The 15658-nt window shown below is 38.5% G+C and overlaps 1 protein-coding gene across 1 annotated transcript; it reads left to right on the top strand.

Moving 5' to 3' along the window:
* The first annotated feature begins 4040 nt into the window (after nucleotides 1–4040).
* LOC103212223 (mago homolog B, exon junction complex subunit) lies at nucleotides 4041–14121 on the top strand. Its single transcript, XM_007958227.2, has 5 exons — nucleotides 4041–4134; nucleotides 8110–8168; nucleotides 9010–9120; nucleotides 11270–11352; nucleotides 14022–14121. Exons 1-5 carry the CDS (start codon nucleotides 4041–4043, stop codon nucleotides 14119–14121), a joined length of 447 nt encoding a protein of 148 aa, XP_007956418.1.
* Nucleotides 14122–15658: the final 1537 nt, after the last annotated feature.

Here is a 15658-nt window from a genome sequence, read left to right as displayed (position 1 = left end):
TGTTCCACATTGTTCTCCCCTCTATCCAGGATCTCCTAAATAGATCCCCCTATGAGTGGTTGACAGTGGTAGCTGGGCACATCTAGTTCTTCTGGTCTCATAGTTGTATAGGCTGAGGATCACATAGTATAATGGTCGCTCAAACTAATTGTTTCCATGAAAGCAATGAACTTTTAAAAACTTTAGTGGGAAATCATTATTTTGTCAATAAATATTATATATTTGATTGACTCATTAAGCCTCAATTTCAGGTGAAGCTGGAAATGTTTACTTTTTACCTACATCATGATAGTACTTTGAAGCTGTTGAACACAGACAGATGGTATTAGCAAAAAACGGAATAGTAGTCCAAAGAAAAGACTTCATTTGGCTTCATGTAAGTAGCCCAAACCCTTATTTTTTCATGAATAAACTTTGGTGATATTAGTAAGTGAGCCCTAATATGAAGCCTATGGGAACTGATATTGAATGCACAAAATATTTTCACTGTTTGCAGCCCAAGTAAAAATGTGTGAAAAGAGTCTTACATAACTGTTGTCCAACTCAGTAGCAATTTGCCACATGTGGCTATTTAAATAATGATTTAAATTAATAATATTTAAAAATAAAAATTCAGCTCCCCAGTCCTTACCTACATTTCAGTGTGTAGAAGCCATATAGAACATTTCCATTTCTACATCACTGCTGTATAACATGCCAAACCCACTGCCATTGAGTCGATTTTGACTCAAAGTGACCCTATAGGACAGAGTAGATCTGCCCCACAGGGTTTCCAAGGCTGTAAATCTTTGTGGAAGCAGACTGTCTCATCTTTCTCCCACAGAGTGGCTGGTAGGTTTAAACACTGACGTTTTGGTTAGCAGCCAAATAACTTAACCACTGTGCTACCAGAGCCCTTTGTACAAAATCCAAGAAGACCCCAAAACACAAATACTTTATCATTTTGCAACTTTATCATGATTCGAGTGATAAATTTCTTTGGACTTAAAATACGAAGACATAAGTAAATATATTATCATATTTCACCAAAAAACAAGCCAAATGGATCACAGCCTATATTTTCAGGGATACTAAGGAGTATTTTGAGAGCATTTGTGGTGCAGTGATAAAATTCCCCTGTTCCGTGTAGGATTCCTGGTCAATTCAAGTTATGTGCAGCCACCACCTATCTGTCAGTAGAGATGTGTGTGCTGTTACAATGTTTAACAGGTTTCAGCAGAGCTTCCAGGCTAAGGTGGACTAAGAAGAAAGGCCTGGTGATCTACTGAAAAGCAGCCAATGACAACTCTATGGATGACAAAGGTATGATCTGCACCTCAGTAAGGAACGGCAGAGGGCCAAGCAAGACCAGTCAGTGTGTGTTGTTCTTTCTGCGTGGCGATGGCAAGTTGATGGCATCTAACAGCCATCTAAATCAAGATGGAAGATTTTGGTCAAATTTCTGTGTGTATTTTTGTTGTAAATATTATACCAATTCTTCCCAGTTTGCCTCAGATGGTCTACATTTTAAAACTGAAAGTCCCACAATCCAGGAAACTCTTCAGAGTCTTGGGCAAACTGGGATGGTATAGTCACTCTTGTGGTAAGGGATGTTGCTTTATGTTTCTTATGTATTTTCCGTAACGATGGCCTATCATAAAGACTGAGTAATTTGTCTATATTAACAGTGATGCAATAATGGCTTATTTGTAAGGTGTAACCTGGTCTAGTCTGTCTTTCTAGTCACTCTACTTCTATGAATCTAGTATTTTAGCTATGTGCTTGTTTTCCCAAAACATGCACCACACTAGTAACTTTGCTGAGGGCATTTTATGCCTGAAAGCCTCTTCCATCTCACTGAACATTTGCCAAAGTCTAATTTAAACTCTGGTAGCATAGTGGCTAAGGCACTTGACTGCTAACCAGAAGGCTGGCAGTTCAAACCCACCGGCCACTCCTTGGAAGGAAGATGGGGCAATCTACTTCCACAGTGATACTGCCTCGGAAACCCAAGGAGGGGTCGCTATGAGTTGGGTCCAACTCGACGGCACATAACAACAACAACAATTTAAACGGCACATCTGTTCATAAGATTTCCCTAATATTTTCATTTCTTCAGCTTCCTCTGCCCCCTAATAGAATGGTTTGCTTCCTCTCTTGCATTACCAGAATACTTAACATATTCTTTATTATAGGAATTGCTCTTTTGTGCTAATATTTGTCTATATACTTGTTTTCGTTTCTAGACTATATATGCAAAAGGCTCTTTTTATTTCTTTGCATCCAGTTTCCAGCACATAGACTATACAATTATGTTTTATACATTTCAAGACCTCTTTTACACGTTATCTTATTTGATCCTCTCAACAATTCTGTGAGCTTGGCAAAGTTAACTGTAGTATATCCACTTGGCTATTGAACAAGTAGCCTAAGAGATAGTGACTTGATCAAGGTTAGGTAGTGGTAGTGCTGGGATTAACTCACAGGTATTCTGAGTGCTACTCTTTCTTCTAAATCCCACTTCAGGTTAAGGGGTCATTTAGCAGACAGAATTCCTGTTTGTTGGTAACAGAAGGGTGATAAAGAGTATGTGAAAAACACTGTGTAAAAGCTCATTCTATCTTTTGTCATCCTTCAAAACCACCCCACACCGAACTGTTTGTTCACTTCCACAATTTAATTTTATCTGGTGAGATACCTAGGCTAAATCATTCTTTGATCATAAATCAAACTGCCAAAACTTCAGGCCAGTAAAGATTAACCCTTAAAGAATGTACGAAGCACATTAGAAGTCTTTATTTAAAATATCGCCTCTATATCATGACTATCAAGGAGTTTTAGCGCCTTTCAAAACCTCAAACCTTTCCTCTGATGGATGACTTCAACTTTTATCTATTATAGTCTTCTAGCTCTCTGATGGGAAGGAAGGTTGGGCAATCTACCTCCATAGTGATACCGCCTCAGAAACCCAAGGAGGGGTCGTTATGAGTCGGGAGGACTCGATGGCACATAACAACAACAACAACAACAGCTGTCTGATAGGGAGCTCTGGTAGCATAGTGGCTAAGGCACTTGACTGCTAATCAGATGGCTGGCGGTTCAAATGCACCAGACACTCCTCGGAAGGAAGATGGGGCAATCTACTGCCCTAGTGATTCCCTAGCGATACTGCCTCTGAAACCCAAGGAGGGGTCGCTATGAGTCTGTCCAACTCGGCACATAACAACAACAGCTGTCTGATAAGGAGCTCTGGTAGCACAGTGCCTAAGGCACTTGACTGCTAACCAGAAGGCTCCATAGTGATACTGCCTAGGAAACCCAAGGAGGTCGTTATGAATCGGGCCAACTGGTCGGCACATAACAACAACAACTGTCTGATGCTAGTAATCATTGTCCAAAGAGGAAAGATACATGTTAGAAATTAAGCAGGAAAAACTGATGTATTATGGCTCTCCCATTTGGATTCTGGGTTTTATCTTTACACATCTCACAAATTAAAGGGAAAAAAAGCCACACCCACCTTACAGGATTGTTACTGAGATTTACCAGTTTCCCTGGAGTTGATTCTGACTCTTGAGACTCCGTATAGAAGTCCCTATAGAACCACACAGAGTTTTCAATGGCTGAATTTCAAATAAATAAATCTCCAGGCCTTTCTCTCAAAGCATTTCTGGGTGGACTCGAATCTCCAACTTTCGGTGTTACTGTTTGCATAACCAAGGAGTCCTCCATGATAATTTGATACACGAAAATTAAAATCGACTTGTAAATCTTAGTTCTAAGCTCATACCAAAGTGATATTATGTTTTCACACTTTTGTCCTCTGTTAATACAATAGATCTACTTATTTTTATGTTAATATGCTTCGGATCCTCGGAAAACAAAGTTCTCGTCATCGTTACTCTCCTACCAAGTTTTCCGCGGGGAAGCGGGAAAGCGGGGAAGCGGGGAGGCAGAGGCGTAAGAGTCTTTCCTGCCCGCAGTGACGCGTTTATCCTGGTCTGCCTGACGTCAATACCAAGCGCCGGGCGGCACGTTGGCTGGTCTCACCAGGCGCAAAAATGGCTATGGCCAGCGATTTCTACTTGCGCTATTATGTTGGGCACAAGGGCAAGTTTGGACATGAGTTCCTGGAGTTCGAGTTTCGACCAGACGGTAAGCAGTGGAGAGGCCTCTTGCGGGGTGATGGGAAAAGGGAGGTAAGGCGGAGAGCCCTTGAAGAATAGGGGAGGTGGGGTGCAGCAAGAGAACCTTGCTGGGCCTGAAAGTGTACCTTGGGACCTGAGGCTACTGCCTGAGCCAAAACAAATAGCTTAAGAATCTAGGAGGCCTAAATTAGTTTTGTGACAATTGATTGGTGTGTATTAATTAATTCAGTAAGGCTAATTCTGTCACATACTGAAAAAAAGTTGAACCTCTGGTAATCAGCATCCCGAAATTAGTGCACCGGAAGGCATCTTAAGGCCACCTGTAACGACTTGATATGTGAACATTTTTAACAACACCTCCACTAAGCAGTGGACCAATGTATGCTTAAAAATCTTCCGGTGACCGATAATTTTCGGACTATCCATTCATTCCCCCCGCCCCATGCAGTGTATGTAAGGTAGCAGGTCCAGAAAGACGAATGAGACAGGTTCGGGGTTAGCCTGACGTGTAAACAAATGAGCGTGGTGATGTGTTTTGGGTGTTTAAATACAATTGCCAGCCACTCCTCGAAAGGAAGGTTGGGCAATCTACTTAAGTAGTGATACTGCCATGGAAATCCAAGGAGGGGTCGCTATTAGTCGGGGCCAACTCGATGGCACATAACAACAACAGCAACAACATCACGGTATGCATTAGGAATACAAAAGGGGGAATGGTTAATTCAACACAAAGAATCAGAGAAATCTTCCTAGAGAAGGTGACACTTGAGCGAAATCTTGAAGTAGGAATAGGTATTTCAGGTCCTTTGAAGAGAAAAGGCAGGTGTACTGGGAGAGGAGCATGAGCAAAGGGCAAGGTGAAACTGCCTCAGTCCATACAATGTGTAGCAGATTCTGTCTTTTGACAGCTAAGACTCTAGAGATTGAACTTTATCCACTTGCAATTGTTGTTGTTGCTGTTATGTGCCATGGAGTCGGACCCCCGACTCACAGAGACCCCTCCTTGGGTTTCCGAGGCGGCATCACTAGGGAAGTAGATTGCTCAACTTTCCTTCAAAGTGGCTGGTGGGTTTGAATCGCCAGCCTTCTGGTTAGCAGTCAGGTGCCTTCAGCACTAGGCTACCAGAGCTCCCCACCTGCAATTAGGGCAGTTCAACTAGGTAGATTTTATTTTTTGAATGCATATGTGCTGGGAATATGGTAAATAAAAAATCAAGGGTACAGTAATGGGTAAGGTTCTTTAATTTCCCTCCAATAGTTTATGTCTGGGTGGAAGACACAGACATGAAACTTACCACAAAGTATTGTGGATATTAAGTGCTATGTTTATGCTTTGGACAAAAACTATAAGAGCATGAAAGAAAAATTAGAGGAATGATGACATACTAGGAAAGGGGAAGAGTATCAGGCATTTCAGGCAGAAATCAAGATAATTACAGCTCTGCAATTATTTAGAAGGCTAAATCACCTGGTTTACACTTATCCTTGCCATGGTCTATTCTAAATTTGATTAAGGAGCTAAAATAGACTTGGATTCTTCATCTGTGCTTTTCTTAAGATATTTTCATTCTCTTCACCAGTGAACATTCAGTTTGTTCATAACACTTTTAGCCAGTCATATAAATTAACTACCTTGATATTATCAGGGTAGTTAATTTTATGCCAGCACAAGTGGTTCTTATCCATTTATCTACTACCACACTATACCACATACTTTCATTAATAATACAAGCATATCTCAGAGATATTGCAGGTTTGGTTCCAGACCACTGCAATAAAGCAAATATTTCAATAAAGTGAGTCACACAACTTTTTTGGTTTCCCAAAAAAACAAAAACCAAACTCACTGCCGTCGAGTTGTTTCTGACTCATAGCGACCCCTCCTTGGTTTCCCAGGTAGTATCACTACAGAAGTAGATTGCCCAGTCTTCCTCTGAGGAGTGGCTGGTGGGTTTGAACCACCAGTCTTCTGGTTAGCAGTCAGACCCTTAGGCACTATGCCATTGGTTTCCAGTGCATGTAAAAGTTATCTTTACTTTAAACTGTATCTATTATGTATGCAATAGCATTATGAAAAAGTTTGAAATATTGTGAGAATTATCAAATGTGATACAGAGACACATGCTATTGGAAAAATGGGGCTGACAGACTTGCCACAAACTTTCTGGTGGTGATGGGAGAGACAAAATAACTGCAAGGCACAATAAAGCGAAGTGCACTAAATGAGGTTTGTCTGTAATGAGTCACAAAGACGATTCCTAAAGGGTACGCCTCACTAGCCCTTCTCCCCCAAAAAACAAAACTTGTTGTAATATGCAGTACCCTGTTGTTTTAGAGGGATAGGACCACAGTGCTCTATACCTGGACAGCTGACTGGCCATGAGGAAAACCATGTGTCAGAGACTACAAAAGTCGTGGTTGTTTAAAATTAAAAATAAATCAGCTAACTGGCTTTTATGTAGAACCAGAACATAGTTTGTATGCTTACTAGTCACAATACTAAAACATTTATATTGCTGTAAAAACCAAAAACCAAATCCACAGCCATTGAATTGATTTCAACTCATAGCGACTCCCATAGGGTTTCAAAGACTGTAAATCTTTACGGAAGCAGACCACCTCATCTATCTTCTGTGGAGCTGCTGGTGGGTTTGAACTGCCAACTTTTTGGTTAGCAGCCCAATGCCTTAACCACAGCACACTGGAACTCCTCAGTATTGTTGTAATCATGCACATTAATTTAAAGGGAAATACTTAAAACATTTTGCAGTTGTGGAAAACATGAGTATTGGGAGAAAGTAGACATGAATCCTGTATGATCCTGGGCAAGTTACTTAATTCTGTTTTGTTACTAATGGTTAAGGATAATAAAATTTCTTTCAGGTGTTTTTAACAGATTAGAGTAGATGTTCTAGGTAAAGCATTTAGTATCAATACAGACATATAACAAACTTAGAAAGAAATGTTTGTCTTTTAGATATCTTTTCTAGTTCATGACACAGTTTAAGAAAATGGGCCTTAAAAATGACCCTCCCATTATATAGTATAGGCATGAAGTATTAAAAATATTTTGACTAGCTTCAGCCAACTTAGCATCAAGTATTTATTGAGTGTCTATGCTTTGATGGCATATGCCTAAGGCATTTGACTGCTAACCAGAAAGCTAGCAGTTCAAATCCACCAGCTACCCCTCGTAAGGAAGATTGGGCAATCTACTTCTGTAGTGATCCCGCCTCAGAAACCCAAAGAGGGGTTGCTGTGAGTCGGATCTGACTCAACAGCAGTGAGTTTGGTTTGGTTTTGGTATGTCCTAACAGTGCTAAGGCACTTGACTGCTAACCAGAAGGCTGGTGGTTCAAACCCACCAGCCACTCCTCGGAAGGAAGGTTGGGCAGTCCTACTTCTGTAGTGATACTGCCTTGGAAACCCAAGGAGGGGTCGCTATGAGTCAGGGCTGACTCTACGGCACGTAACAACAACAGTGATCTTAAGGCTAGTGGTTCGAACCCACCGGCCACTCCTCAGAAGGAAGATGGGACAATCTGCTTCCGTAGTGATACTGCCTCAGAAACCCAAGGAGGGGTCCTTATGAGTAGGTCCCCCTCAACGGCGCATAACAATAACAACAACATTGATCTTAAACTACTGGTTAGCATTTACCTTCAAGCTGATTCTAACCTATCTCATGTTATTTACATTATGCCACCTTATTTCATGGCAACAGCATTGGGCTGCTAACTGAAAGATTGGATTTGAGTTCACCCAGTAGCATCTTGGAAGAAACGCCTAGCAATCTGTTTCCAAAATATCAGCCATTGAAAACTATGGCGTATAGTTCAACCCCGACACAAATGGGGTTGCCATGATTTTATACTAGGAGGGAGGAAATATTAATTAATATAATTTTAAAATTGCTTATAGTGTCATGTATTTTTTAGCAGTTTTTGCTGTTATAGATTGAATTTTTTTGCACTCCCTACAGGAAAGCTTAGATATGCCAACAACAGCAATTATAAAAATGATGTCATGATCAGAAAAGAGGTAAGTTTTTTTTTTTTCTTACATTTAGCCGATTTTCCTCATGTATGTTGAATTTGCAAAAGTACATCTAAGACCATTGTAAAGAAGCCAGCTTACAGAATGAAAAGTTATTCAATTTAAATTAGAATTGTAGCATATGTAACAACAAAAGAAGCTATCTGAATATATTAGATTGTAGTCTCACATTTAAACATGCCATCTAATTTCTTTTATATTTTTATCTTTTAAAAACTAATTAATGACCATGATTTAAAAATAGTACACATTTTAAATTCAAAACTCAAAATTAAGTACAGAAAAGTTCAGACCACTTAACTGATGGGTGCTTGGTATTTGTCTCTCTTTATGTCCTAGATTTTGCATTATCACCATTTACTACTCTCAAATGTATAATAGTCTATGTTTCAAAGATGGAATATAATGTAGTAAATGGGCTAGTGATGAGAAGAGGGAAAAATACATGTTATAGGAAAAGGCTAGAGAGTGAAGAAAAATAAGTATGAATGATTCTCATACTTTTGGAATCAGAATTAAATTTTTCTATAGTATTGTATTTGAGGGAGCTTTGGTGGTGTAGTACCTAAGGCATTTGACTGCTAACCAGAAGGCTGGCAGTTCAAATCCACCAGCCACTCCTCAGAAGGAAGATTGGTCTCTCTACTTCTGTACTGATACCACCTTGGAACGCAAAGAGGGGTCACTCACTATGAGTCGGATCCAACTTGATGGCAGTGAGAGTATTGTATTTGAATATTCAGGGTTTATAACTCCTTTTTATCATTTTTTTCTGAGTTGTGGAAGAAATAGGCAAGCATGAAATTTTTATTATAACTATTTTCAGGCTTATGTACACAAGAGTGTAATGGAAGAACTGAAGAGAATTATTGACGACAGTGAAATTACAAAAGAAGATGATGCTTTGTGGCCTCCCCCTGACAGGGTTGGCCGACAGGTTTGTGTTTAATAATTCTTTAAATAGAAAAATATTAAAAATTGTTAATGTAGTTGTTATGTTTTCACCCTATTTATTTAGCGTGAGTCTTTATTGAGTCTTGATTTTACTCTTACTATGCACCTCATAGGAGCTCTGGTAGCATAGTGCCTAAGGCATTTGACTGCTAACCAGAAGGCTGGGGGTTCAAACCCACCAGTCACTCCTCGGAAGGAAGGTTGAGCAATCTACTTCCGTAGTGATACCGCCTCGGAAACCCAAGGAGGGGTCACTATGAGTCGGATCCAACTTGATGGCAGTGAAGTTAGTTTAGGCACCTCATAAATATTTTTGAATTTTATTTCATTTCACTTCATTTTTTGGGATACATCTGAGTAATAAAGAAGTCAATGCATAGTTCTAAATTTAGACATCTTTCTGGATAGTCATCACCATAGCCAACCCTTCAAAATTAGGTTATTTTCATACTATTATGAATGATTTCTATTGTATGTTAACTGCCTTTATTAAAAATAAGTACAAGTACTGTCAGTTCGAAACTTCTGGATTTTAATTGACTATATAAAGTTCACTTTCTCCAAATTCTGTAAGTTTAGAATTCTTACTTGCTTTCTCATGTCCCAGAGAAGAATTTGATTGGTTTCTTTGTTCTTTGCCTCTCATATTCCCTTCAGAATAATTGATGTTTCTCAAAGGCTTCTGAAGAACTCTGAAGGCCTAATTTCATTCTGTAGAAAGACAGTTTGGTTTCAGAATTGGGTCTTTTCAACTCTTGGAGAAATGAGATACGACCCCTGGAAGGAAGAAATATTTAATTACACTTTTGTCTGTTCTTGAGGATAATACCTTATATCACCTTTGACTAGAAGAAAATGTGGAGAAATCTAACAGATGCTGACACTCTGTAGCAGTAACTTAACTCTTCTCTTTAAAGAAACATTATTTAGGAAAGCAAAGGTAATAGTTAATGTATTTATTTAATACACTATAAGCATTTTTAAAAAGTAAATTTAGACTTGAGGTTGTTTTATGCTCATAAGGACTAAAAACAACAACTGCAGCAGCACACTTTCGTATCTTTTAGTTTCAAGGAGAATCTAGTGCATCATCTCTTTACTTGATGATGTGTTTATGTATTTTGATTAGTGGGGAGGATTGAGCATGCTCCAAAAATGTAGTATCATTATGTCATTGTTTGAAAACCTTGATTAGTTCTCCATTTGCTGTGCATAGCACACTGTGCATAATATGGTCTCTTGTGCATAATTTAGACTATCCTTAATGGCCTCTATTTGTCAATATAACTTGAAAACTCATTATAGATGTAGCCTCTTAATGATTTCAATTTTGCAGATAAACAAAAAAAACATAATGATTATGGCACAGTAGGAATATCTATGTTATGTTGTATTTTTTACTAGTTCTTAGTTTTAATTGTTTTGTGAAGTCAAGAGTGAAGGGTATGTGTTCAGGTATTAGCATTATCATTGAGGGGTTGTAAATCTCAACAACTCTTTTTTTTTATTTTATGAGTCTTGGATTTCACATTTGTAAAATGAGGCTGATAAAGCCTACCTTATTTTAGGGATCAGGAGCTCTGGTGGCATAGTGCCTAAGGCTATTTTGTCTGCTAACCAGAAGGCTGGCAGTTCAAACCCACCAGCCACTCCTCGGAAGGAAGGTTGGGCAATTTACTTCCATAGAGATCCTGCCTGGGAAACCCAAGGAGAGGTCATTATGAGTGGAATCGACTCGGCAGTGAGTTTGGGTTTTTTTTTTAGTTTATTTTAGGGATTACAAAGAATGTTTATAAAGTCCCTACCAATAAAGTATGACACATATTAGATACTAAAATGGTAGTATTGATAACTTACTTATATAGCCTGCTGGAAATGGAAATATGGTTATATTTATTATTTTAATAATAGTTTCATTATATATATATATATATATATATATATATATATTACAGCATTGTGCTTCAGAGTTTCTGTTTTCAGGACATAGTTCCATGTATTACAGATCAAGTTTCTTATTTTTCCTAATTACTGTTAGAAAACTTGCAGCCAAAATTTAGCAAAGATGCAGGATATTTCTGAGATGGATTTTTATATTAATTACATTCCTTGGTCTATTTTATTTTTTTCAGGAGCTTGAAATTGTAATTGGAGATGAACACATTTCTTTTACCACATCAAAAATTGGTTCCCTTATTGATGTAAACCAGTCAAAGTAAGTATGGTAGGCATTTTTACAAAATTGATATAATTTATTAGAGACAATCATTTTTGGACTATGGCCAGATTGTTTGCTGAGATTACTTCAGTGATATCCAATCAGTTATGTAGCTATAGCTGATTTGTATACTATTAAAGTATTGCTATTTTGTCTGCTAAAGAATCTAACCATATTTATTTCACTGATTACTAAAAAAATTTTAATTCAATAACTATATATAATAATGTTAAATTTTTTTTTGTATAAAAATCTGGATTCAGTGTTAGAAAATTTAAAGAAAAGAAATCGTTACTGAATTATAGTACCTTGTTAGCCCCATCTCATAGAATTCCTTCTTGTGTTCAATACTTGAAAGAAATGGAAAATGTCCAGTGACCTGAAGTATGCCTTTAGCTACCTGTGTCTTCCCAAGTTCTGTTTCTCCTTTGAGCATTTGTAGCACTTACCATTCATGAACTTTGTTTAAAAACGTCTTCTTTCTGCCTCTAGCTGTTTCCTCCTCCTTCCTCACCTCAAAATATCCCCGTAGTGCTCTGTAAAATGGGTATGGGGGCAGCAATCTCCTCTGACCTCCTCTGACTTTCATGAGGGGGAGACAGAATCACCATCAGCAGCCCAAGGCTGATTCCTATGAGATGGAAGCCAGGCATGTTTCCCCCACTCCAACTTTTTACCAATTTTGACGCTAACCCTCCTTCCATGGCACTCTCTACTTCTCTGCTGGGTTCGATAATTCGTTGCAGTAGCCACATAGAACTCACAGACAATACTCATGATTATGGAGTTTATTAGAAAAGTAACAGGTCACATTTTAGGTTCAGGAGTGCTCAAGATACAGTTCTTCAATCAGGATAGTCTCTCCTCTGCCATGCCTATAGTCATGCTTCTCTTTGGCACTTGGCCTCATGTCCTGGCCTCTGCCCTGCTTGGACAAGTGTTAGAAAACTCTTATCTCTGCCGATAGGTGCATCTAAGTGCACCCCCCTCTGCCAGTAAGTCTTCTGCCCACAGGCATTCAGCATTCTCACTCCGTGGGCCGACAAGCCCACCAGTCTGTCTTGTGTCAGTCTCTTGGTTCTGCTGCCTTTGCTACTGCTGTCTCTTTGCTGGTCTCTCTGCCAAGGAGGTCCAGCGTAGGGATGTCAGGTCCAAGGATGCACTCTCCTCCACCTCCACTCTTCTCTCTTGATAGCAGTGAAATTTGCCCCTTCTGCCTCTAGGTGGGCTCGTTTTAAGCCTAGAGGAATGACAAAACTGACCAGTCCCCACGTTAGGGTTCCATACACCTTATTTCCATGGTCCCACCCCCACAAGAGGGAGCTCTGGTAGCATCGTGCCTAAGGCACATGACTGCTAACCAGAAGGCTGGCAATTCAAACCCACCAGCCACTCCTCAGAAGAAAGATGGGGCAATCTACTTCCATAGTGATACTGCCTAGGAAACCCAAGGAGGGTCACTATGAGTCGGGTCCGACTCGACGGTACATAGCAATAACAACAATAACACCCCCACAAGGGTGCCATATACCTTATTTACGTTACTAATAAGCTGTCCTATCCCCTTGGTAGACCACAGACACTTCACATTTATATAGTTCTACCTGGTCTTCTGGTGGGAGTCACAAAGACCATGGCTACAGGAGCCATACTAATTCACTGCACCACGCGCTCTTGCTTTTTCCTGTCATACTAAACTGTAATAACTTACGTGTCTGCCTTACTATTTTGAGTGTACACTCCATGAGAATCTTGCTGTGTCTCCAAAACTAGCATAGTATCTGACAGAATAGGTGCTTTATGAATATTTGTTAGTGAATAGGAGGAAGGAAGGGATGCATAATAACTATTGGACACAAAAGACCATGTTCATAAAGACCAACCAAATGCTATTAAACTATCAATTCTTTTTTATTCATTTACTTTCCCACAGTAGGTGAGGGTAAGACATCCGTACCATGATGGTGGGAATATAAATTGTACAGAGTTTTGGGAAAGTAATTTGATAATATGTATCAAAAACTTTTAACATTTTGCATTCATTTTTGACCTAGTAATTTTGTTTCTGGCAATCTGTGCTAGGCAGATAATCTCAAATATTGGAAAAGTTTTATTAAGCGTAAAGATGTTCATTGAAGCATTATTTATAATTGAAAATATATCCAAATGATAAAAAGGAGAGGATTTCTAATTAAAATAATTACAAAATTATTTTTAATGTCAAAAAAAGTGAAAGGAGCACCAGGAGTGGTTACTGGTATGGGGAAAATAATAGAGAAACACATCAAAATATTATCCTTACTCCCAGAGGTCAGTAGCATAGAATTATGAGTATTGATTTCCCTCCCCCCAATCTTTATAATTTAATCAGCTTTATCCTTTTTTTTTTAAAAATGAGGCATACATGTGTATATTACAAGGAAAGAAAGAAAATATGAACAGGAATAGCAGCAAACAATATTTATAGTTTTTTTCATTACAGAGTGGATAGAGATGTTAATTGCTTAGTATGTTCATTTTTGTAGTCAGCAAATTCTTTCCTTCTGAATTCCTTTAATTTAATTGTTTCAGGGTTTTAGTTTAGTTTAGTTTTGTCTCAGGAACTAAGAAAATTATGTTGTTCGTTCTAGGAGCAAAAACTTAACTTTTGCCTTTTTAAATTCTAGGGATCCTGAAGGCCTACGAGTATTTTATTATTTGGTACAGGACCTGAAATGTTTAGTTTTCAGTCTTATTGGATTACATTTCAAGATTAAGCCAATCTAAATGTACGTTTTTGAACTGTTTATATATTTAACTGAGGAGTGGGTAAGGGTAGGTTTGTTTCGCATTTACAGTATTGGGATTTTTATGAACGTGAAGCACATTTTCTTTTGTATACAAACTAAACTTAGGAAAATACATAAGAAGGCTTAATGATACCCTCACTTGGGCCCAAGAGGATTGAACAGTCTTTTACACACTGAATTCTGTAAATAAAAACTACTTGTTGCTGAAATTTTGTTCCAATAAAAGATATCAAAGCCTGGATGAAGAGTATTTATTCCAAGGAGTTATGTCTCTGGTTCACTTTTAAGATGTTAAGACATTGTCTTAGTGTGTACATCTGTGACAAAAGTTTATTCAAGTGGAAGTATGTAGCCAGACTCCCAACAATAAAATAAACGAATGATTAGAGAGTGAGCTTAGTCTGCCTGAGCAGATTTCCCAGATGATGAACAATAAAGTTTGAGAACCATTGCTCAAAATATGTAGCCTTTACCTGCCCTATTTCTTTGAACTCGTGGGATAGAGTGGAGAGAGCACTGATTTAAGAATCAAAATTCTTCATTATGGATCAGTATTTAACAATGATTTTTCCCTTCCAGCCTGTGAATAGCTTTATTTCTTTGTGGCACAGAGCCCAATTAGCCATTTGAAATAACCATTATTTTATCACATTTACTTTCATTTACTGAGATGGGCCTCACATTTGGTTACTTAGAAATTGGAGGAAGGATGGTTTGATTGACTCCTGGAGGCCCAGTTGGGACAATATAGAGGACTTTAAATCCGGAGGATTAGAATAGCTTTTATAGACAGAAAAGACAAATTGTGGGATAGTTAGTGGAACAGGAAATCTCATACAAGAGTCATTGCCCTTTTTAGTTTTTACTGTAAGAGCCAGGAAATTCAGTATTGCTCAGTGGCCTAAAGATTAGTCATTAGAACCAATAAGTGTGTAACTGGGAGCCTGGCTAGGTGAGGTTTCTCCTCCTGAGAGAATACTTCAGGCCATCTTCCCTTAGGGGTCGAGGGTTATCCAGGCATCCTTTACTTCAGCCTTTGGCAGGAAGAGCAGCAGGCTGCTGTGAACTGATGAGCCACTGAGTGAAGGTGTGACTGGAAACTGTGGTAAACTTCTAGTTAACAAAGTTAGTATTGGACGGGAAGGAATGGGTAAATGTGTGGTTTCCCAAATAAGGGTTTTGCAGCAAAGCAGCCAGGAAATTAAATGAATGCTTCATCTATTCATATTTTATATGTATGTTTTGCACAAAAGTGAATCTAGGAGACAAAGTATAAGAACATAACATTCTTCAAATTTCTTAATTATTACAAATTGTTGTGATACATGATATTTGGTGCTTTGACCAATTTCAGTCAATCTCTTCTGAAGTTAACTGTTACCTTTTGATCAGACCTATGAAATGAGTGATACTCTTCTGATTGAACCCATGAGAAGACAGAGTTTAAGATTCAGAATGACTTGTTCAAATTTTTGTGGCTAGGAATGTGTTAAATCTTTTTTTTTTTTTTTTTT

The sequence above is a fragment of the Orycteropus afer genome, unplaced genomic scaffold (genome assembly GCF_000298275.1).
Source record: "Orycteropus afer afer isolate SDZICR_OR568_19922 unplaced genomic scaffold, OryAfe1.0 scaffold00887, whole genome shotgun sequence".
NCBI lineage: Eukaryota > Metazoa > Chordata > Mammalia > Tubulidentata > Orycteropodidae > Orycteropus > Orycteropus afer.
Note: the sequence above shows the minus strand (reverse complement) of the source record. Positions and strands in the feature narration are given on the sequence as shown.

Bases quoted from the DNA above. Each gene is read 5' to 3' on its own strand.
- LOC103212223 (XM_007958227.2), top strand. From the start codon at position 4,041: ATGGCTATGGCCAGCGATTTCTACTTGCGCTATTATGTTGGGCACAAG. The intron at 8,169-9,009 runs GTAAGTTTTTTT...AACTATTTTCAG, and splicing joins ATGTCATGATCAGAAAAGAG to GCTTATGTACACAAGAGTGT. The intron at 11,353-14,021 runs GTAAGTATGGTA...TTTAAATTCTAG, and splicing joins ATTGATGTAAACCAGTCAAA to GGATCCTGAAGGCCTACGAG.